The sequence below is a fragment of the Callorhinus ursinus genome, unplaced genomic scaffold (genome assembly GCF_003265705.2).
Source record: "Callorhinus ursinus isolate GAN/ISIS: 27379988/994484 unplaced genomic scaffold, GSC_fseal_2.0 scaffold17, whole genome shotgun sequence".
Classification (NCBI taxonomy): Eukaryota; Metazoa; Chordata; class Mammalia; order Carnivora; family Otariidae; genus Callorhinus; species Callorhinus ursinus.
In genome coordinates, this window is record NW_027397079.1 from 37,263,402 (window position 1) to 37,287,766 (window position 24,365).

Sequence of the window (24,365 nt, forward strand, 5' to 3'; positions counted from 1 at the left end):
ATGTTAAGATTTGGGGGCTTCAGTAACAGCAAGAGTGGTCTGACCAGATTGCTTATTAGAAATTGTTGCTCTGGGTGCTTTGTAGAAAATGAAGGGCAAGAGGGGAAGCAGGAATGCCAGGAAAGAGGTCTGGCTTTAGTCCAGGTGAGAGAAGACAGGGTGTCATAGACTGGGCTTCCAAGGAAGCATGCCCCAAGAGGGAGATCAGCAGGCAGGTGACTTATTATGGAGTGTTCTTGAGATCAATGCCTTCAGATGGGGAAAAAAAAAAAAACAGGTTTGGCCAGGGGGAGGTCTCAGCTGACCCGAAAGGATTCTCTGAAGTGTGCATGACCCCTCAGAGGTGGGGCAAGGACAGTGGGCCTTTATACCCTCATGCTGATCAGTCACTAGATGCAGTTGCACCAAGAGGAGAGTGACCTTCTTCAGTGGTGGCAGTCCCTGAAGCTGGTTGACAGCTGACTCTCTGGGGAAATCCTAAAGGGAGTTAAAGGTTGTGCATTGGGGCATCCACCACATGGAAGCTTGTCTAAAAAGTAACCGTTCAAATGGAGAGAAAATAGATAGATTTGAGAAATATTTTGTAGATAAAATTTATATATATATATACACACACATACATATATGTATATATGTGTATATACATATATATGTTTATATATAATATTATATATTTTATATATTATATAAAATTTATATATATACATATATATGTATATATATAGAGAGAGAGGGTGGGGGGGCCAGAGAAAGATCTAGGTAGGAGAAAAAAGAGAGGGAGAAATCAAAGATTATAGCTGGGTTTCTGACTTTTATAATCAAACATTTGTACCATATTTACATATATTATATGTATCTGTACCATATTTACATATGTAAATATGCAAATATATTTTTATATATTTGTATTGATCAGTTAGTTAAATAAATGAGGAATTAAAATTTGGGATTAATTAGTGAGTAGGGGATAGAAAGCGTGAGCCTATAAGAATCACCTCAAGAAAGAGCATAGGATGAAACAGTTGGTGAGGCCTTGAGTAATGATAATGACAACATGAAGGTGGATTGTGTAATGTTGGGGCTCTGTGTTTGGCACCTAATAAAAATTCAGTAAAAATCCTTGCTAACTTAATAATAACTGTTTTTAACAGTGAGGAAAATGAGTATATTTTTAATAGCCACAAATGTGTGCCAGGAAGCCCATAGTCATTGGCAGCAGATCACAGGGTCCTTCCATGGAGAAGCTGGAGCCAGCAGCCGCGGCCACAGCTGGGGAGTTGAACATCAGCTCACCTAGAAATGCCTTCCAAAGAAGCATCCTTCAGGAAGAGATCATGCTGGGCTTCTGTCGGTCTTCCATTGCTCACATCGCAGACTTCAGCGATCCTTTTGCCCTGGCCTTTACAATATGCCCACAATCTGATCAGCTCTCACCACCTGCATTGATGATCTGCCTAGTGGGGACCTTCATCATCTGTTACCTGGATTATTTTGACAGCCATATAACTAGTCTTTTTTCTCTTCACGCAACTGCTTGTCCCCTTAAAATGTATTCTCTACTAAGAAATAGTTTGAATTGTAAGTAAAATCCTGTCATTTTTCTGCTCGAAATTCCCCAAGGCCACCCATGTCCTACAGAGTAAAAGCTCAATCCATGAAAAAGCCTCAGAGTTGTATTCAGTCTGTCCCTGTCCTATTCCCACTGCCGTCTCCTACTGACCTCACCTCCTTCCCCTCTTCTCGGGCCCCTCTGCCCCAGCCACACTGACCACCTGGCTGTTCTCCTTATGCTCCGCACACATTCTTATCTTCCAGCCTCTGAACTTGCTCTCCCCTTTGCCTACAACACCTTTCCTCCAGATACCTCCGCAGCGAACTCCTTCACCTCCCCCAAGTCTTTGTACAGTGTCACATTTACGGAAGCTGCCCCTGAATATCCCAGGCAAATTTCAACCCTCCCCTTCCTTTCCTGTACAACTTGGCTTCATCCTTATCCATAATAGGTATTACTTTCCAACATCATCCCGATTATAAATGTACGTTTTTCTATTATCTATTTCCCGGTAGAATGTAAACTCCATTTAAGGTAATGTAGGGATTTTTTTTTTGTTTGGTTAGTTGGTTTAGTTTCATTTCCTCTTGTATTTCCAATGCCTAAAAATGTTCTAGCTAATAGTAGACCTTTAATAAATATTGATTGAATTAATGAATGAGTGAGTGAATGAATGAATGAATACATAAGAAGAGTCCCTAACTCAATTTTCTAGCGAGGTACCTTCCCCACACTCCCCTTTTGCATGTTCTAGACCTGATGTGACTGATTAGAGGAAATTTTGAAGACCAGCCCTGCTGCTCTAAAAGAAGTCTCCGGGGCCCTCTGAAGTGCACATCTATCATTGGGTTGAATGTAAGTGCTCCACACCAACGGGGCACTAGCTGGCTGAATGCTGTGGAAGGTGAGAAGAACAAAGTTAAACTCTTCCAAAGAAGCTACCGCTCTATGTCTGGGTGGTGTCAAAATAAATATTAAAAATTAAAAGAAAACATCAACTCACTCTTTTGAGTATTATGTCCATAAAGCACCTGATTGACTTTCCCTCCCCCCCCTTTCTTTTTTAATTGGTATTGTTGGTATATACACAAGCCTAAGGAGATGTTGTCTATTGCTGTTATTGTTTTTATTAAATTACAATTTGGGTGGCACCTGGCTGGTTCAGTCGGTGGAACGCGCGACTCTTGATCTCGGGGTTGTTGAGTTCAAGCCCCACATTGGGTGTAGAGATGACTTAAAAATAAAATCTTTAAAAAATAAAAATTTAAAAAAAAGTCTTTGAATAAATAAATAATAAATTACAGTTTTATTCAGTGATTACAGATTGGCTCTTGGACACAGTCTCTGGGAGTTCACATCTTCAGGCTGTGTCCTGTCAGAGTTTTGTTGGTAAAGTGCAGACTGACGTCCTTGATTCTTTGGCTTTCTTTCAGCAGCTGTGCAGTGGCCCTGGATGGGGATGTCCAAAGGACACGGGTGTGGGCTGCCAAACGTTTGGAATACACTTTAATGACTTCTCCGGGAATTAAAACTTCCCTGTAGTTAGCAGAAGCCCTTGTTTCGGGGGTTGTTTGGAAAGATTTTGAGAGTCTAAGCCACTCTATTTGTGTCTTACCTTTGCCCCTTCCTGGTTTCAGCTATTTTTAAAAGATGGGCCCAAGCCTGTATAATCCTATTGCCACAGATGTGGTGAAAAGAAATCCCCACATCCCAGCTCCATCACTGAGCTCAGCTCTTAACATTTTGCACAAGAACAGGATATTGGCAACTCAACTGTTAAACCTGTCTGTGATTATTCTTCCTTGAGATCACTCTGATGTCACCACTGTAATTTGAGCCTGGAGCTTTTGTTCACACTTTAAATAGCAGCCCCGGAATGATTTTGCTACAGACTCTCTGGAGAGCCCGGGAGCAGAATTCCCAAAGATCCCCACATCGATGAAAGCAAAGCCAAGCCACCAAGCCATCATCATGTCCACCTCTCTGCGCGTCAGCCCGTCCATCCACGGCTATCACTTCGACACAGCCTCGCGTAAGAAAGCCGTGGCCAACATCTTTGAAAACATAGATCAAGAATCTCTACAGAGACTTTTCAAAAACTCTGGGGACAAGAAAGCAGAGGAGCGAGCTAAGATCATTTCTGCCATCGATCAAGATTTGGAGGAGAAAACACGAGCCCTGATGGCCCTGAAGAAGAGGACGAAAGACAAGCTTTTCCAATTTCTGAAACTGCGGAAATATTCCATCAAAGTTCACTGAGGACAAGAGGATGGATAAGGACATTATCCAAGAATAGACATTTAAAGACCAAGCGAGTTTGTGAGACCCAACACATGCAGCAGTTTGCGGCTGCCTCGTAAGCTTCTCTTCCATCAGAACGGAGGAGGCTGGAAAGGAACAGAACAAACTGGTTACAAAGACTCCAACCAATTTCACGCCTGTGCTGTTACAGAGGTGAACAAAACGCTTTCAGCAAGGATTTGCAAACTCTCCCTGAGGGGAAAGGACTGTTGCAGCGTCAGAGAAGAGTCTGAATGGATGTAATGAGGACTGAGACGGAAGATAACAGAGAGCTGGGGAAGAATTGTGGCCAGAGTCTTTCTCAGGCCCTAGGACTTAAAATTCAGCCTGAACTTTGTTTCCTTAGCCGAACTGGGTAGGGAGAGGGGGGAGGGAGAGGGGGAAACAGGGAGAGAGAATACTCTACTCCGATGTTTACTGAATTTTTTATCTGAATGTTTCAAAATGTTATCAAGCTTCAATGAGGTCTCTTGGTATAGATTCTTACAGATCAGTAATTGGTTATTTATTTGCATTTTTTACAGTGCCTGAAAAAGTGCACCACGAGGGTGTTAGTTAAAGATTATGCAATACCTTCAGCAGCTCAGTAAAACCCTTCTAGTTTGTAAAAGGTTTTTATACATTTCAAACTGGTTGCACAAAAGCTAAAATAATGGGGTCCTTCATAAATCCAAAGTACTGTGAAAAAATTTTATGTTTTTTTAATCTAACTAATGCTAAAATATAATCTAATTAGATTTCTTACAGTTATTACAGTAAGCATTAGGAAGTGAGTATGATATACTAAATAGTTTATGAAGATGCTATGGTTTTTATAATTTATTATACATGACAAATGATATGCAACCTTAATAAATTATTATAAACTTAGCTGCTCTTGGTCTGTGATGATTGGTCTTAAAGGAAAAGGAAGGTGGTAAATAGTTATTATTATAAACTTTTATAAACTATTATAAACATTTCTAAGGATTTTACTCTAAGAGTAAAATGTGCCTTTAGAGTAGCTTTACATTGATTGCCAAACTTCTTCAAAACAAATTTTTACATCAAATATCTAGCAAGTTTCTCTGTCACAACTTTATAAGATATAGGCATAGAAATTCATTGACTGACTCATCGACGGTGGTGTTTATGTGTCCACAGAGGGTGAGCTTTAAAAAACTTTTTTTTCTCCATATTTTTGAAATTTTTCCTTTGTGGCTACAGGAGCTATGTACAGTTGTACATATATTTCTTCCAAAACAGTATATCTTGGGGTTAGAGTCCAAATTATGATCAAGATTCTGTGGGTTATCAATATTTATTCCATATAAGCCAATATGGGAATAACATTACAGTCACTTTATTATCTCATAAAATTTTAATAAAATCTTTCTAAGAAGGCATATATCAATGCCTGCCACCCTTTCCTAGCAGACAAAAATAAAATTTCCCAGAAGTTAGGCATTTTGGAACATGTACAGAGGTTTTTGAAACTTGCTGATCATAGTAAAACAAAAAAACAAGGGAATGATCCAATATCTTCTGGGAGATTTACAAGTCAGGATTTTAAATAATACATTTTTAAAAAGGAAATTAAGTCTCCAAACCTACTTTCAAATGTTAATTGATAAGTTTACTGAAGATAATATAAAATCACTCCATTAAGAAGGAAGTTTTGTACATGAGAATATCCACGAAAGCCACAGATTAATATGCAGAAGTGTGTGCCTGTGTGTGTACATTTTTTGGGAGAAGTGTTTAGAATTTCTATCAGATTTTCAAAGACATCCATGACACCAATATAAATTAAGAACTAAAGAGGAAGTTTTTTTTTTTTAAGATTTTATTTATTTGAGAGAGAGAATGAGAGAGAGAGAGAGACCACGAGAGGGGGGAACAGCAGACTCCTCACTGAGCAGGGAGCCCGATGCAGGACTCGATCCTGGGAATTCAGGGTCATGAACTGAGCCAAAGGCAGTCGCATAACCAACTGAGCTACCCAAGTGCCCCTAAAGAAGTTTTCGACAGGTGGAAGGCTCGTTATGGTATATGGGGATTACCAAAGCAGAGGTTGTGAAGGGGTCTTCAGCTCCATGACCATATTTCCCCAAGCTTGCCAACTAATCTTGCTTAATGATCTCACCTAAAGTCTCCTTTGCCCATGTTAAGAATAAGCTTCCTACCTCTGATCTGGCCTATTAGTGACACATTTTCTCTATCTAGAATCCCCCAAAGACATTGACAAACTGCTTGGAAAGGAAACTTGGGAACTTATTCTTCCAGCATAGCTATCATATTCCTATGAAAATGTTTAACTTATTTTCTTTTTAAAGACTCTAAACGTATCTTGGATGCTGAACATAGTCAAAAGGTTGAATTTATTACACCGATGAATAACTATATGCTCTGCCCCTGTTGTTTTCAATAGAGTACAATGTTTGTCTTTGGCACTTTGCAAATTAGCATGTATTGACTTAGTTTTCTTGCAGTATATTATCATTATTTTCTGATTGCAAGACTATAACGTGGGAAACAAATTAGAAAGCAATTGGGATATGGTCCACAACAGTGGGGAGAAGAATTCCAGTAGATTTTGCAGAAACATGCTGTCTTTCCCCTTCAGGGACAACAAAAGTTGGAATCAATGTGATTTACACAAAAGGGTGATTTTTAGTTCCATAATGCTTTCCTCATTTAATGTGGGGTGAAAATAAACATCATTAGAACAGGTATGACTGGTTCAGTTCAGAAATCCTTCTATGGCACAGGGATGGCCAGATATATCTCAAGGCATCTCATTGTAATAGAAGATATAAAAGCAAAAACACAAGAGTGAAATGGGTTGTTAATAACATTTGTATTATTAGGATCATAATAATAACAACTGCGTTTCATTGAAACAGTTTTCTGTGTTTTTTTATGCATTAAATCACTTAGTACTGTGACATGAGAGCATGTGTAAATAGTGTAATGACACTGAAGCCCAGAGGGATGAAGTAACATGCTCAAGAACACACAGCTAATGAGGCCAGGAATCTAATCTGGGGATTCTGGCTCCAAAGCCTCATTCCTTGCCACTAGGTTAGACTGCTTCTCTAGGACAAACTTAGCTTCTATTTTTTCCTATAAGATGACAATTACTTATATGCTAGTAAGTCAAAAAGACAGGAAGGCATGGCCTCTGAGAAATCACTTTTATCTGCTCTGTGCCTCTTTGTCTGTTTATTTGGCACTTGCTCTATATGGAAAAGCTTCATAGTTTAGTCATTTTAATTGTGTCAGAGGGTTCTTAGATGTAGCCTTTTGTCTGCAGTTAAAATAACGCATGGGTTAACACTTGGAACAAAAGATCACACCTAACATCTCTTCCAGTTGTCAGTCAACATTTTTGGTATCTATTTGCTCATTGGGGGGAAATCAGAAACTATGGATTCATGAGTTTATTCACTCAGAGTAGAGCTCCTCTTTCATCACTGTGGCCCATGGCAAAGGCTGTTTGCTTTTAGACACTCGAACAGATGGGGTTTACTGAGAAAGTGGGTGCCTGCTATTTTCCCCCATTGTTAGAGTGTAGTCATAGGATGCAGTTGACATTCCCTCAGAAAGCTTCAACTAAAAAACGAAAAATGAAGCCATGGTCTAGGTATTACACGATCTTTTGGAGTACCTCAACTACCCTTCTAAATTCCACATAGCGGTGTCCCAAGATGGCATATTGCTTGGGTAACTCCCTTTCTTACACATAGAGAGTTGTAAAGTAAAATCATCTTTTGTATCTTATATACTCATTCAACAAAAATGTAGTAAGCACCCATGTGTGGGCCCTTGTGGTCAGAATGGATCCTTGTTCTCCTTATCAGAGGAGCTGGAAAATGTTTTAAAATAAATATAATACAGTGGGATGTATGATAGGAGTTTAAACAGGATGCTATGAGGCACAGGTGTGTGTGTGGGGGGCGTCTTTTTGTGTCTATCTGTATGAGTTTTTGTGTGTTTGGGGAGTAGCAGAAGGAGAGGAAATCTAACCCAACCTGGGGAGATCCTGGAAGAGTCCATGGAGAATTTTCAAAGTAGGATTTAGTCAGGAGAGTGGACAGAGGAAATTTTATTTCATCATCTGGGTATAATGTTTGCAAAGGCAAAAAGGCAGGAAAGAGTGTGAATTGTCTGAGAATCTCTAAGCAGTTCCATATGGCTAGGGGCCTAAGCATTTGGGGGCAATAATTAGAAAAGCAACTAGGTTTTAAATGACAAGCTTGACTATAAATTTTATTCTGAAGGTAATAGAGAATCAGTTAGGACTTTAAGTAAAGGAGTGACACTTACCACCTAACTACAATGTATCACACCCTAGGAATAGATATGATTAATATTTTGAAAAATAATGCATTCCTTTCCATCTGACTGCACCCATCAGCTCAAAGGTAAGCAAAGATGGGTGCTTATCAATACATCCAGGAGCTATGGAGGAAAAAGCAATCTGATGTCATGTCATATATCGGACTCGTGTGTGATGTGGTAGCCACAAATGCCCAGTTCCTAAGGGTGTGACCTATGGCAAGCCTGCCCATCATGGTGTTTACCAGCTAGAATTTTCCTCAAGCCTTCAATCTGTTGCAGAGGAGCCAGCTGGACGCCACTATAGGGCTCTGAGAGTCCTAAATTCTTACTGCATTGATCAAGATTCTAGGTGCAAATTCGTTGAGGTTAACCTCATTGATCCATTCCATAAAGCTATCAGAAGAAATTCTGACACGCAGTGGATCACCACACCAGTCCACCAGCACAGGGAGACCTGAGGGTTAACACCTGCAGGTGGCAAGAGCCATGGCCCTGGAAAGGTCCACCACACTATTGGTGGTTCTCACTGTGGGGCATGGAGAAGACACAACACTCCCTGGTTCCATCATTACTGCTAATATAAGTAATGTTTGCAAAATCCTTACCTAATAAACAATTTAGGTTAAAAGAAAAAGGAAAAGAACACATGGTTAGACTCTACAGAGATTCTTCCAGAACTCTGTTGCCTCACTGTTGGTCTACTGAGGTGAAAAGCCACATAGGACGTTTGCAGCTCAGTAATCAATGCTTAGCTGTGTGGAAGCCAAGGATGAAATGGAAGGGGTAATGAGGAAAAGGGTTGTGAGGCCAGATTAGCGGAGACCCCAACTAGTATATTCCCTATTACATTTTTTAGAAATTATAACCATGTTTGATCTTATAATAAGTCTTATTATTTAACAAATATTATAAAGAAATGGGTACTAAGCTCTCTCTTCACTTAAATAACTTTTCTACAAAGTTTCCAGATATTTTAAGTGATTATTACATACACAAATGTGTTCTATTTTAATGTATGAACCCAAGATTAGCAAAACTGTCTTACAGAATTTTGGAAATAAATATCCTATTCCAATATGGTTTAGCAGTGATTCAAAGAAAGTCAGGAATACTTTTGTTGAGTAGTCAGAAGAGTTTTGTTGTAGGCACCTTTTCCCTCCCTCCCATTACACATGCTGGCTCCCTGTCCGCACGTGTGCACACACACAAACACACATGCACACACATATACACATACACACACATGCACACACACATACACACATGCACACACACATGTACACATACACACACATACCCATTGACATATACACATACACATTTACACATCTCACACACACACACACACACACACACACACATACACCATTTACAGCCCTAAGAGAGCATAGCAGTCTGTGCTCTTGAGCCTCTATGTTCTTATGTGTGGGCAGCAGTGGCCTGGTGTTGAGCACATACCACCAGATTGAGGCAGGAGTTCTGGGGTTGTTACCAACTGTGCCTTGAGCAAATTTCTTTCCTATCTCCAGATTTCATCTGTAAGAGGAAAAAACTTAGATCTGACTGGCCCACGTCTGTGACCTCTTCTAGATCTCACACTCGACATAAATGGGAGCTAATAACTCTACCTCCATACACAGTAGGACTTCATACTGGATCAGGCGGTATTCCACATGGGGCAGGAATTTCTCTTAAATAAAACAAAACAAAAGTGTAATTAAAGAGTTTTGATTAGTAATCATGGTTGCTGAAGGCAGAAGGTGAAGAAAACAACTTTCTGCGGATCCATCTATGTTTTTGAATAGCCTACCTCTCTCCTGGTTGGCGGAGTGTGCCCATGCTGGGGCCAGCTGGTAATAGTTTGGCACTGCAACATCCATGCAATGACACAGCCACTGAGACAATCACGACTGTATGTAAGAATCATAAGCTACAATTTCAAGTTCAAGACAGCATTTTAAAAATATAGATTCTTGGTCCCCACCTCTCTGGGCCTGGTAATGGATGTTCTTATGAAGTTCCACAGTTAATTGTGAAGAACGTCAGACATGCGGGGGTCCCCGCTTCTTATGTTACAGTCGGGTCTTCTGTTGGTGGCACTTTTTTTTTTAAGATTTTATTTATTTGACAGAGAGAGAGAGAGAGCACAAGCAGGGATGTGGCAGGCAGAGGGAGAGGGAGAAGCAGGAGGGAGCCCAGTGCAGGGCTTGATCCCAGGACCCCGGGATCATGACCTGAGCTGAAGGTAGCCTCTTAACCGACTGAGCCACCCAGGTGCCAATGGCACTTTTTAATAGAAGACTTAAAAAGGATTTGATTTTTGGCATTAGTTAGAGTTTTTCTTACTATATTAATTCTGTCCTTAATTGAAAAATTATGTCCAAGTAAGGATATATGTTGAGAGGAGTATAATTTCTCTTGAATTGTAATAATTGCATTGGATATGGATAACTTTTCTCTGATTTCTTTCCTTAGATTTCAGTCTGATATTTGTCCACTTTGATACTTCTAGGTTTTATCAGGAGAAAATCTTCTGCTTCCTATCACTACCTTCTCTTCTTATTCTCCAGCAATTTGTCCATGTTTATTATTTATGCCCAGGTTTTATCATCTGAAAGATTTTGGAGAATCCTACTGATCCCAGAGAGCCATGGGAGCCACAGTAAATAGAAGTGCTATTTAAGAGCATCTTTCCTGACTGATAAATGTGGAATACCTCCACAGTGCAGTTGTTTGCAAACCTACTGTTATCAGAATCTCCTGGGGAACATTTTAAAATCCAGGCCCCTGGACTTAATGATTCAGAATTTCCGGTGCTGGTCACCTGCTATTTCTGTTCTTAAAACACTCCCCAGGTGATTTTGCTGCAAAGTCAGACTGAGAACCACTGACCTAGATTAAAGTCACCAACTGTGTTCAGTATGAGCACGTGGCTCATTTTAAATCATCCGTGTCTCCCCAAGAACATTGCAAGCTTCAGTACATTTTTGACTACACAAACTGTTGACTCAAGATGTGACTAGCACCTTATCCTGTAATTTGTTATTTCTATTATCTCTCATCTAATCAAATACCATTATTTTCCCTATGCTCACAAATTCTAAGAAATCCCCTGAGCACTGTTAGCTCAACTTCCATAAGGCACATAATCTTAGCAAGAAAAATACATTCTTCAAATGAATAGAAGGTCTTTCTCCCCCTAACTATATTTACCACTTGCCTGCTACCCTGGAGAATTCATTTCTCAGTCTAGACAAGTTATTCTTTTAAAGTTAGTCTTAAAAAATGTTTAGCACTCATCACTAACAATCACTTATAACTTAGCATACTAGCACTTAATAAAAGACCTTCTTCCTAACAACAAGGATCCTCCGCTGAGATAATGTGGTTTTAATTTTAAGGGATGGGTAGGCAGAAGAACAGGAAGATTGAAACCCAGGATAAGGGAACATCTGAAATTAGTAAAGGAGAAAACGACCAGAGGTGGTGGTGCACTAAGAGAAACAGCTGCTCCCAACTTTTCTCGGTCTTGGCTGTCAGAAGGCTAGATTGTTCGATGTATAGGGCAATAGACAATAGAAAGATAAACAGAGCCACACGCAGGGGATAAGAAGAGCTGGATTAGAAAATTCTGCCTCTGTCATTTACTAGTTAGGTGTAAATTTTGAGTAAATTATCTACTCTCTCTCAGCCTTACTTTATCATCTGTAAAACAAGGATAATACCTCCTTCCTGTATTAGTTTGCTTGGGCTGCATTACAAAGTACCACAGACTGGGTAGCTTAAACAACAGAAATTTTCTTTCCCTCACATTTTTCGAGGCTGCAAGTTCAAGTTCAAGGTGGCATCAGGGTGGGTTTCTTCTGAGATTTCTCTCCTTGCCTCGTAGATGGCAGATTTTCTCTGTGTCTTCACATGATCTTTCCTCTCTGTGACCTATTCTTCTCTTTTTATAAAAGGAGAAGTCGTATTGGATCCAGGCCCACCCCAAAGGACTTTCCTGCACTTAACCACCTCTTTGAAGGCCACGTCTCCAAACACAGTCACATTCTAAGGTACTGGGTGTTAGAATTTTAACATATGAGTATAGAGGAGACACAATTCAACTCATAACACCTCCATACTTATTTCTCTTGATTGTTGTAAACACAAAATAAGAGAATGTATGTTAAATGGTCAGAAGTACCTACAATAGTAACCTTGGGGACAGGGATGGTGCTTTGCTCATGGTTGAATATTACAAAGCATCTACCACAGAGCCTAACCATGAGGTAGATACTTAAAAAATGTTTGTTGAATGAATGGACACACTCCACATAAACACAGAATGTTTGTTTGATGTATCAACTTATTAGTTTATGAAATGAACATGTAATCATCTGCATCCTTTTTGTCTCCTTAGCATCTCCAAGGAGAACAGCCAACAGAGGCCCATTCATGTTAATTAACTGAACCATGGCATGAGCCATAGTTCATGTTAAGAGTGATGCCAGGAAGGCATTCTGCCCTGGTGCATTTCTGCCACTAAGTGCGTTGTTTGCTTTCCACTATACATGAATGACTTCAAAATGTTCAGTGGAAGTGAACAAGTTTTCTGAACATCTGTGAACTGAGTTTGCTGATCACGTCTGGCTCTCTTGTTCCTGACATGATTTTTGTCTCTCTAGTTACAGGTCTAAGACTAAAAAGTTCATTCTCCTTCTAGCTTCAGAGTCCTGGTATAACCAGTCACTGCCATAACTTTGGCCTTCCTTTGGGTTAGTGTGAATTAGGGAGGGGATGATACTAGGAAGGTTAAAAAGTCCCACGTGATAAACAGGCTGAACACAGACTGTGCTGGGCACAAAAGTAATTCTATATATCTTACCCTACATAGCAAGGATTTCAGAATGACTAGAACAGATTTAGAGAGTTCCATAATCTGTGCATGAGTAGTGTGGGAACCTTTGTGGAATAAAGCCTGCAACATATTTTTAGGAACCCAATGCCATGACTATCGTCTAATTTCAACTGGAAATTGAATAAATATATATAATGAATTATATTAAATAATTTGAATTGAAATTAAATAAATACATATAATAAAGTATTATATTTATATATATAAAACACCAATAAGTAATTGGTAATAATAATTATTACCAATTATAAATAATATATATTATACCAATAACATATATATTATATATTTAATACCAATAATTAAGATCATATTGATGTGACAATGAATAATTATTTAACAAATAAATTGACTAAAGTAAGTCAGCCAAGTAAGTTGGGATAATATGTAGCAAAATAACAACCAGAATATCTGGTTTTTAAGTTTAAATTGATCATAGTCATATCGAGTAGGCTTGAACTAGCATTATCTTTTTATTCTACACACATCTGGATGTTGAAGATATTGGAATCTTCACCTTCCTTATGGGATCAAAAGGGCATGTGATTCTTCCATGAGTGCTTAGCCTGGCAAATGGTTCCTCATCATCCTTGAAAGATGTCAAGACTGGGATCTCATTTCTCACTGATTATATTTCAAACCTATTTCAGTGAACTTTTATTCTTTTACAGCTTTTTCTTATTTTAAAACCGATGTAAGAAACCAAATCTTTTTTCTCCTTGGATTTAAAAGTTCAATGTTGCTGATATATGGGCTTGTGACAAATGTGTCCTTGGGCAAGGCAGGGACATGCTGGATGCATCACTGCTCAGAACTCTGCTCCCCAGCCAGGAAAGATTAGAGACTTGATACCGTGGGCACCAAGGGTAAAAGACTTACAAAGACTTGCTCACCCTAATTAAATTCGCAATCCACAATATAGGCGAGGACCACCAATTCATCTGTTCGTAAGAGAAATTTAACTACCAGGCAGGAGGACAAATTATTCATGAAAGCAAAAGGGGAAACAGTGGCCTGAGGACAATTTCACTCTGGCTTTGGTAAGGTTTGAAGAACTAGCCTCACAGCGAAATGTCTTACCTCCTGACCCCTGCAACGTTGAGCTTCTGCTGCCTAACGAACTCTCCCGATAGTAACTCAAGATGACAGCGGCTCTGTGGGGCAGCCTGCGGGTCCTTCTGGCCGGTCCTCAGCTGTTCTCTGTTGGGTTCTCTCATCCATCTGCGGTCAGTTGGCAGGCCACCCATTGGCTGGATGTTGTAGGATGGCCTCCCTTACGTCTGGTGACTGGCAGGATGTTGACAAGAGCATCTTGATTATCCTCCACTAGTTTTTGCAATCTCTCATATCAGCACTTAGATGATCTCACCATGGAAAGAGCTAGATATGCATTTACCAAATTCTCCCTCGCTGTCTCCCTTATTTGTACACACAGAGCTCACTGTTCACCTTCTTCGTAGCACCCTTCTTTCCAGAAGAGGGGTGCAGTATAAGAAACTACACTTGACCTTATTCATAAGAGTCACACACCAGGCCTGCTTCTCTGAGATTAAAGCCCAGATTACTTCACAAAACTCAGTCACTTATTCCGAAATATTTTTTTACTTACTCCCATGGTTGGTTAATTTGCTTCACAAAACTTAGGCATTCATTTAGAAATATTTTCTCACTGACTCCCAGGGCTAGCTAATCTCTTCCATAAGGTGTGAATTTTACCAATGTCATACTCAAGAGAATGTTCATTGTTTTCTGTAACCCCTTGGAGGGTCAGGAAGAGCAGCAACTTCACCATTATTTCCATGTACCTGTCCCAGTGCCAAAGCAGTTGACAGGTGTGGGCTCAATTCTGAAAAATCCTCACTGCCCTAAGCACACTCTTTCATTCCCTATGAAATACGTAAGTACACATCACTGAACATCTGAGCTGGTCCTCCTCATTAACGACACTGTTTGGAACGGGTGTAAAATTAACTGCTAAAAATGCCTGTTCTGTTCTCTGGGATAGTGGACATTGAGAGACATTAGCCTGAGGGAGACAGACTGACTGGGCAGAAGAATTAATGGAAGCACATGGCTCCTGCAGGCAGGAAATGCTTTGATAGGCCTTTTCCTCTTTTTGTTACCAGGAGAGCCTTGACAATAGACCCCACCTTAGAGCAGCTGCTTTCTCCCCTTGTGATGATCACAGCACATTTTACTCGTCAGACTTGTAGTCTGCGCCAGGGAGTGCTCAGGAAGGGACATGCACAATGTTGGGGATCTGCCCTTGAGCCTCTGAGCTGTGCGATGGGTGGGGACGTCACCCCTAAGACACACCACGAATTCCTTTGGCACACGCCTCAGGAAGGCCATCTGCTTCTGTTATTCCTCTGACCTTTTGTTAGAACCCACCTGAAATTGGAAAGAAATTACCAGAATAAAACTAAACCTAAGACAGTTTTAGACCCTGTTGCTTGCTAAGGCAAGATCTGCAAGGGCAGACTCCATCACGCAGCTCAGAGGCTCAAGGGCAGATCCCCCCTCCTCCCTCTGCACATGCTGTCTCCCAAATAAATAGTTTTTATCAAATAAATATTTTTAAAAAATGCAGTATGTACTATATTCTTATTAAGATGGCTACTATTAAAAAACAAGCAAACGGAAAATAATAAGTTGTTGATGAAGATATAGAGAAACTGGAAGCCTTGTGCATTTCTGGTGGGAATGGTGCAGCCACTGTGGAAACCGGAATGGCAGTTCCTCAGAAAATTAAGCGTAGAATTACCATGTGATCCAGCAATTCCATTTGTGGGTATAAACCCCAAAAGAACTGAAAGCAGGGATTTTAACAAGTATTTGTAGGTCCCTGTTCAGAATAGTATTATCCACAATAACCCAAAGGTAGAAACCACACAAATGCCTGTCAGTGGATGAATGGATAAACAAAATGTGGTCTACACATACGGTGAAAGATTGTGGAGCTTTAAAAAGGAAGGGAATTCTGACCCATGCTACAACAAGAATGGATACTGAAGACATTATACTAAGTGACATAAGCCAGTCACAAAAGCTCAAGTACTGTCTGACTCTACATACATGAGATTCTTGGAGCACTCAAGTTCAAGTTCAGGGACTGAGCCTGAACTTGAGGGTGAGGGAGTAAGAGGGAGTTATTCTTTAACGGGTACAGAGTTTCAGTTCCGGAAGATGAAAACAGTTTTGAAGATGGATGGTGGTGATGGTTGCCCCAAAATGTGACTGTACTTTATGCTACTGAATTGTACACTTAAATTGGTTAAAATCATAAATTTTATATTATGTATATTTTACTATAATAAAAAAAAAGAAGTGAAAAAATGTGGGATGGATTTTCGTAACCAAACATAAGAGTATTCCCCTTTCTTGAAATGTTAGCATTATTCAGTCTCCTAATTATTTGGGGGGACTTTCAAATACTGCTGACTATATAGGCTCTGACTGTGACTAGAAGGCTCACTTGCAATATAAAGCTCAATGTACAGGGTGAGTACCAGTTATTCTGACAAATGACGAAGAAGGGAGAATTTCAAAGAATGGGACAAATTTATGACAAGACTCTGTGTTTGGAGAAGCATAGCTTGTCCAAGAAAATGAGAACAAGTTGGTAGTGCTGGGGCCCAGAGAGTAGGGGAAAGAATGGCATGTGCTGGAACTGGAGACAGAAACAGGGATGAGTCATTTGGGGGCCAGGTTACAGACTTTGCATTGTGTTATAATGTAAATAGAGCCACTGAATAATTTCAAGCTGGAGAATGGCAATATTCACAAACCATGTGGGTTTTTTTTTTTAATTTTATTTATTTATTTGAAAGAGAGAGAGAGAGTGGGCGTGTGGGGTGGGAGGAGCAGAGGGGGAGGGAGAGAGAGAATCTCCAGCAGACTTCACACTGAGCAAGAGCCCAACTCAGGGCTTGGATCTCCTGACCCCAAGATCATGACCTGAGCCGAAACCAAGAGTCGGATCCTTAATTGACCGAGCCACCCAGGTCAGTCTGGCAGTACTTTGAGGAAGGGTCCAGTGGGTAGCAGTAGCATTAGAGGGTACACCTTTTTAGGGGGCTACGGTAGTTGTCCAGATTAGTGTACATGAGAGTGGAGATGGAGAGATGGAGATGGATTTTAGAGTTATTCTGGGAGGAACTATTAACAGGACTTGGAGATGCATTGGCTTAATCCTCTGTTTTCTTTCTCTAATAAGTAATTTCCCCCAGTGCCACAGTCACCCCGCCTGGACCTCTTTCACAATCCACTAGAGCACTGCTGCTGTTGAGGGAGGTCAGTAGCTTCAGCTCTTGCCCCTCAGTGTGACCTTTACACTATACCTAGATTTAGCCTTCTAAGTTGCCACTCCAAACACATAACTTTCCTGATCAAAACTTTCAAAGTCTACCCACTACCTACAGCATCAAGTCCAACTCCATCAGCCTGGCATGCAAACCACTTTATGATTCGGTCTCTCTTAATGTATCTACCTCATCCCCTTCATATGGACTCAATCAAAAACTATGTACGTATTTATTCAGCACCCATGACTGTCCAGATGAATTACCACCAGCACCTTGTTATAGAGGGTTCCTCTCACAATACTTTCAATCACTGTCTTTGCGGACTGTCTTTGCCCTAGCCCTACTTCTGTAAAAGCCATTCTCCCTTGTTCTTGATTAGAACTCATGTCTTAGGAAGCTTTGTGTGAACCTTTAACTCGTACTAAGCATGGCTAGCCATTCTCCCCACCACCCCTGGGCATTGGCGTGTTCTGCCAGTAATTGCTAGCAACGTTTTTAATATGTCAGTAGAAGTGGAAATCTTACTTTCTGTTGAGAAGGTGCTCGGTAAGCAGAGTATGTTGTTGATGCTATAATCAATAATCACATGCTTTGTCTGGGGCAGGAAGATGGACATGGGGACAGGGATGCTGAGAAGCAGCAGAAAGGAAAACTCCTTAGGCACAAAGAAAGGAAGGTAGAAAGTGCCTGGCATTCAGTAAATAAGTATTGAATCATTAAGTAAGTATGTAAACAAACAAATAAGCAAGCAAATAATAAATAAATAAATGTATGTTTGACAGCTCTAACTACAGTATTGAACGATACGTAATTTGGGAATAAGCTAAGACCTCACTTTTAATGATTGCAAAGCTAGAATTTACTAGGTCAGTTCAGTCATTTCTGAAAACGTGGTTCAGGGGATGCAAAGATGAGCAGGTTCTGCTTTAAAATATTAAGCTGGGTAGCTCAGCCAGTTAAGCGTCTGACTCTTGATTTTGGGGCAGGTCGTGATATTGGGGTGGTAGGACTGAGCCCCTGCCATGGGCTCCACGCTCAGCGTTGACTCTGCTTGAGATTCTCTCTCTCCCTCTGCCTCTGCCCACCCCCCCAGGCCCCCACTCATGTGCTCTCTCTCTCTCAAAATCAATGAATAAAATATTTAAAATATTAACCGTGGGTTGGGGGAGGGCAGAAGGAGGACAGGCGCATAAACAAATAATGATAACATAGGGCGGTAAGCACAACAAAAGAAAAATACACACAATAGCAATTATAACTCAGAAGAGGAAGCGGGTGCTTCTGCCTAGGGAAGTATTAATTAGCTGGAATTTGCTCATGCCCCAGGCTGACTGGAGATTTCTATTCTGACTCCCCTACAACTTTTTCTCACAATGTCCAGCCTGGCTGCCTCTCACACCTGCTCTGTGCTCCAGGCTTGCTGGCCCAAGGCACTAACTTCAGACAGGTCCACACTCGTCCTCCTAGCGCAGGGCTTCGCAAACTTCAGCATGCATACAAGTCACCAGGGGAATCTTGTTAAAGGGCAGATTAGGAGGTGGGCGGGAAGCCTGGGATTCTGCATTGCGGAGAACTTCCAGGGCCGCCACTCCGCAAACCCAGCCCGGAGCAGCAGGATCGTGGCGGCCCTGAAACACATTTACCCCCCTGATTCAAATCCGCTCTGTCCTTTGTGGGCTGAGTCAAATGTCTGCCCCATGGTGGGAGTTCCTACACTTCAGCCTGGCACATCAATGTTTGTTTCCTTTGAAGTGCCTGGTGGTATCTCTCTCCAAACCTTTTCCCTGTTTTCCCTAACTGCTATCTCCCAGAGTAAAAGACTAAGTCTAACTCATCCAGACTTGACCTAATTCATCCAAACTCCAGGATGTGTCTGTCACAGAATTGAGCCTTGACAAGTATTTGCTCAGTTGAATTTGAATTGAACTCAAAATATGATTGCATAAGGGATAAATACGTGTGTGTGTTTGTGTGTATACTTTACTCCGTTTAAGTAGAGCAGGTCAGAATAGAGAAACCAGATCAATTTACTATTGTGTCACCAGGAATTACAATAAAATGGATTATAGTTATCAGGGTGGGAGAAGTCAGCTAGAATATAAGCTTAATGAAGGCAAGACACTTTTTTTTCTTGTAGGTCACTGGGTCCTCAGAGCCCGGGCCTGTCTCCCGCATAGTAAATAAACAATAAATATTTGCTGAATGCTAAATGAAGAAAGTACTGAATTTCAATTCTGTAAAAGCACTAGTGTTAACCCCTAAAAAATGAAGTAATTAAAGCTATGTTAAGATCTTTTTTTTTTTTTTTTGGTAATAAAGTAAAAACAAGCAAGTGAACAATATCCTGGGCATTTCCACTTAAGAGGGGACAAAAATAATCTGAAAAATCTTCCCCTATAATGTAAACATGTTAAATATTTTTTTTCTCTAAGTGTATCTTCATACATAGCAGCAAAACAAAATCTAAGGCATTTTTCCACGTAAAGTCTTTTTCCCTAAAATACCAGATTGTTTTAGATCAACAAAAGGCTTTGTTTTTTTACTATTAAATATCAAAGGAGATCCATTTAATTGCAAACATAAAAGCTTTTTCCTTGCCTCTCCCTTCAATTTTGCTGATGAGCAAGATTTTGCAGCCTTACTTGGTACCAAAATAGCTCTGTTTTGCTGACCATTATCATCTTCACAGGGCGGAGCAACGATAATGAACTCAGAACACAGGAAGTTTACCATTTCACAGTATTAAAATAGAATTTCTTATTGCAAAGGTACCTCTCCCACAAAGGAAAACCAACTGGAATTTTTATTTTCTGGAATTTGTTGACACTACTAGGCTCTACTAGTATATTAAGGTATTCATACAATTCATACTTGGGAAATATTGCTTCCCTCTATATTTTTACTTGAATGATCCCTTAAAAAATAATTCAACACATTCCATTGCCTTTTAAGCATTTTAATCACTGTGGCCTAGCCGAAGCCAATGTCACAAACGATAAACTTTTTAGGACTCCAATTGTTCTCTGAGGTATTAAGTAGTAGCAATTATTTTTAAGTAGTGATTTCAGGGTAGGGGCCTGAGTCAGGAATAACACTGCCGAGGACCTTCCGTAAGATTGGCTCAGTAGAAATGGGATCTCTTTTGATCCCCTGAGCGATCCCGGCAGGTATCTCCTATCAGTCCCACTTTACAAACAAGAGAACTCAGCAGGAAAGCAGATAAGTAACTTGCCCAAGGTCTCCTGTAGTGAGCACAGGAGGTGAAAGTCTGACTTGTCTTCCTGACTCCAGAGCCCACATACTTTCCTCCACACCAGATGCCTTTAGAAAGCTACCATCAATTTTATTAAAATATTATGTCTGTGTAAAAAATATAACACGCAAGGATGTCGGTATCTCAGAGAGTATAACTTAGCTTTGTCCATTCCTTCAGTAAACAAAACATTTACTGGGTTTCCACATTGCCATTGGCCATGTGCCAAGTGCTAAAAATAGAGATAAACTACAGCGATGTCAGCAGAGACAGATAATTCAAAGACTAATGCGATTTGAAATTGCCAACATTTGACTGCCTTTGAGTTACAAAAGTTGTCAGTTTCATATGATTTATGCTAAAACCTGTTATCCAATAAAGAGAATGGCACACTTCGTTCCAATTATTCTAACTTAGTATTTTAGAAAGGAAAACATTTCCATGTTATTTCTCAACATTTTAATTATACTGGGTATGTAAACGAATGGTTTCTTTGGGTTAAATGCAGGTCAGGATTCCCCTGAGAGCACCGCACTCAGAGCAGAACTGGACCAGGAATGAGCCTGCGCTCTGCATTTCTATCCCGGGGCTGTCACTCCCTCCTTCTGTGACACAGGGCAAGTCATTTAACCTCTCAGCGGCATCTTCCTTATTTGATAATGGAGAGAATTTCACCTCTTTCAGAGGCTCAATCTTGAACAAATGAGCTGAGGAGAACTTGTTCAATCATTTCCAATCCTCTTGCTCTAATCCCTTTAGCCTGATTTCCATCTGAAGACATTGGAATGGAAACAATCAGCATTTCAGTTTCCAAAGACTGCCATTTTCATCGTTTGTTATAATTAAAAATCCTTCTGAATGAATTTGTTCTGTAATCTTACCATTGCTCTAGAAAAAAATAAAGGCAGATTATCACCGTACAAAATGTTTTTCAGGGACCGTCTCTTTGGCCGACTGTTCCATTTCAGTCTCGAACTGACTCACGAATTTCAAATCCCAGGGCTTCCCTGAGAAATGGACTTGCATTACGGAGGTTCTCTCTGCAACGCCGAACTGCCATGACAGAGGCAAACAGACCTGCTGAAGACTGACATCCTTCGCAAATAAGTCTGGTACTGCACGCAAGGCGTCTCCAGAACGAACAGGAAATGATTCAAAACCAGGCTTTGCCAGAACAAGTGTGGCCATTTCCTCTGTGCATAAGATAATGGAGAGCTTGCATCACAAACCTTCTCTGAATAGCCTTTTCCGTGATTCAGCAGGTTCCAAATATAGTGAGATAAGGGATATAGTTTGCGTGCTGTGCTTTTGTCATCTTACCTGAGGACAAGTAGTAACTAGGAGTGTTTTTTTTGTTTTAAAGATTTTTATTTATTTATTTGAGAGAGACAGAGAGCACGAGAAGGGGGGAGGGTCAGGGAGAGAAGCGAACTCCTTGCTGAGGGGGGGCCTGTTTGGGGACTTGATCCTGGGACTCCGGGATCATGACCTGAGCTGCCGGCAGTCGCTTAACTGACTGAGCCGCCAGGCATCCCACCTAGGGCATTGGTATGAAGTTAGGTTTGCAGGAACAAATAGGAGTTACAAATATAAATGAATGCGTCATTTCAGAATATGATAATGGGTCTGAAGTACATACAGACTGCTATGAGGGACAGTATCAGGGAAAACCTCATTTACATTGGGCCTTACTGAGAAAGGGACTTCTAAGTGAGAGCTAAAGGATGCCTCAGGCAGGTGAAGGATGGAAGGAAGAGACAGAGGCCCTGGGTGTGCTAACGGTCTAGGTATGGATGTAGGAAAAGACGTTAGGGTTCGAAGCCGACTGCCAAGAAAGAATTCTTGAGACGTCTTTGGTGCACAAAGGTGGTTTTTAGGAAAGCCCAGGGACAAGATCCGTGGGCAGGAAGAGTGGCACTGGGGTCACGAGGAGTGGCCCGTTACATACTTCCAAGTTGGGAGGGGGTTAGGGATAGCGTAAGTCTCCAAGGAATTTTGGCAGCAAGGTTTCCAGGACCTTGAGGGGGGCTAGCTGTTTTTGGGAAAAGGTCATTTATTACTGTCTAATCAAATCTGAGTCATGAGACCCTTCGGATGTATATCGGTGGGTCATATGTTTGGGGGATGATTGCCAACATGTGTCTTGAGGGGGTAGAGATAAAGGAAGTTTCCAAAGGAGTTTTTATATGCTAAAGTAGACTTACAGGATCCTGCTAGTTGGGCTAATGCTCTTAGCAAAGTGTCAACATCGAGGCAGTTGAGTCCCTAGAGGAATGTCACTTTGCCTGTTTCAAGGACTTGTCAATGGGCTGTAGGCAATAAGGAAATTTAATAATTTTCCTTCTGTCTTAGTTTCCCACATCAGGTATACAAAGGCCCTGATACAAGAGAGCTGGTTTGGCAGCTTGGTGGAGAAGACAAGCCTGGTGTCTGGGGTAGAGCTCATGCAGTTTGGACTTTACTCTTAGAGCAATGCGAAGCCAGTGAAGTATTTCACAGAGGATGACAAAATGGGCTCATATTTTTCCCTGTTGTTGCCATGTGTGAAGTGGATAGGCTAAGGGGCAAGGGGGGAAGTGGAGAAGGTAAGGGAATCGTAGGGGCAATGAGCATTAAGGGAAACCTTAAGCAATGATGCAGAAAAGATAAAAATGATGGAAGAAGTGGCTAGAAGCACAGAACAGGAAAAGAATCTGTCAAAGAGAGAAGCTGTGCACAAAGTCTTTGGGATATAGCAGAAGAGGTCAGCAGGGCATGAAGATAAGTAGGCAGCCTTGGTAATGACTTACAGCAGTGGTAGGAAAGGGGTGGTGGGGAGGTGACTTGCAGACTGTTTGTACCCCTCAGACTTTCTTTTAAGACTGAGAAGAGCCCCCTCATTCTCTTCCTTACACGCACTGCTACCCTGATCCAGTAGACGTGAGGCTGGCTTATGCACCCTAAACACTACTGTCCAGTTCCCTCCAGCCCTGACCCCACCTGGTCCCCATGGACACTCTGATGTTCTCTGCCACCCACAAGTGCATCGTCTTTGACGGTGGCACCACTGGAGGGAGTAGCCAAGTGTGAAGAATAAGGACTCCCCATTGTTCCCCACAGATGAATGACCATGCCTCCTCGGCCGCTTGTAGAGAGAGCTGCTCTTACTGAGAAACACTTGGCCCTTTGAGTGTGATTAGTGGGACAGAGATGACTGTATTCTGTAAAGGTCTTCCAATGACCAAATTTGGCCTCTGAGAACTGGACAGAAACATTTCATATGAGTCATGCCGGTTTGCCTCATTTTCTGTCATTAGTTGTTATAGAAACCACACAACACAAACCCAAGAGTTTCAGAGTTCCTGCAGTTAGCCTCCAACTTCCCCATAGGTTTATACCGCAAACAAGCTTGCTTATTTTGTTAATCTTTAGCTACTTCCTGCCCTGTTCAAAGTGGAAGTTGAAGAATCTGGCACCGCCTAGAGCCCATGCTGCTCTTTTCACATGAATCGAAATAATAGACTTGCCCTTACATTCTGCCCTGAGGATAGTATAGATATGTAGAAGAATTCCAAATTACTTCCTGGGTTATCTCTTTGTTAGATCAAAGTTGCTTCCTTGCTAACATGGAAACGATTCACATGTGAAAGGAATTTAAGAATTCTTCACACTGTCTTTTTTGGGTTCATCCCAATCTCTTGGCAAAATCTCCGGTCGAATCTTAAATAGTCACTGGGTTTACTTTGGGAAATA

General features: G+C 40.9%; 1 protein-coding gene and 1 pseudogene across 1 annotated transcript; both read left to right on the forward strand.

The window, feature by feature from the left end:
* Nucleotides 1-3,396: 3,396 nt before the first annotated feature.
* TCIM (transcriptional and immune response regulator) lies at nt 3,397-4,723 on the forward strand. Its single transcript, XM_025886151.2, has one exon. The coding sequence runs from the start codon at nt 3,491-3,493 to the stop codon at nt 3,809-3,811; it is 321 nt and encodes a 106-aa protein (XP_025741936.1). The 5' UTR covers nt 3,397-3,490; the 3' UTR covers nt 3,812-4,723.
* A 3,546-nt stretch (nt 4,724-8,269) lies between these two features.
* LOC112834574 (large ribosomal subunit protein eL15-like) lies at nt 8,270-8,754 on the forward strand (annotated as a pseudogene).
* Nucleotides 8,755-24,365: the final 15,611 nt, after the last annotated feature.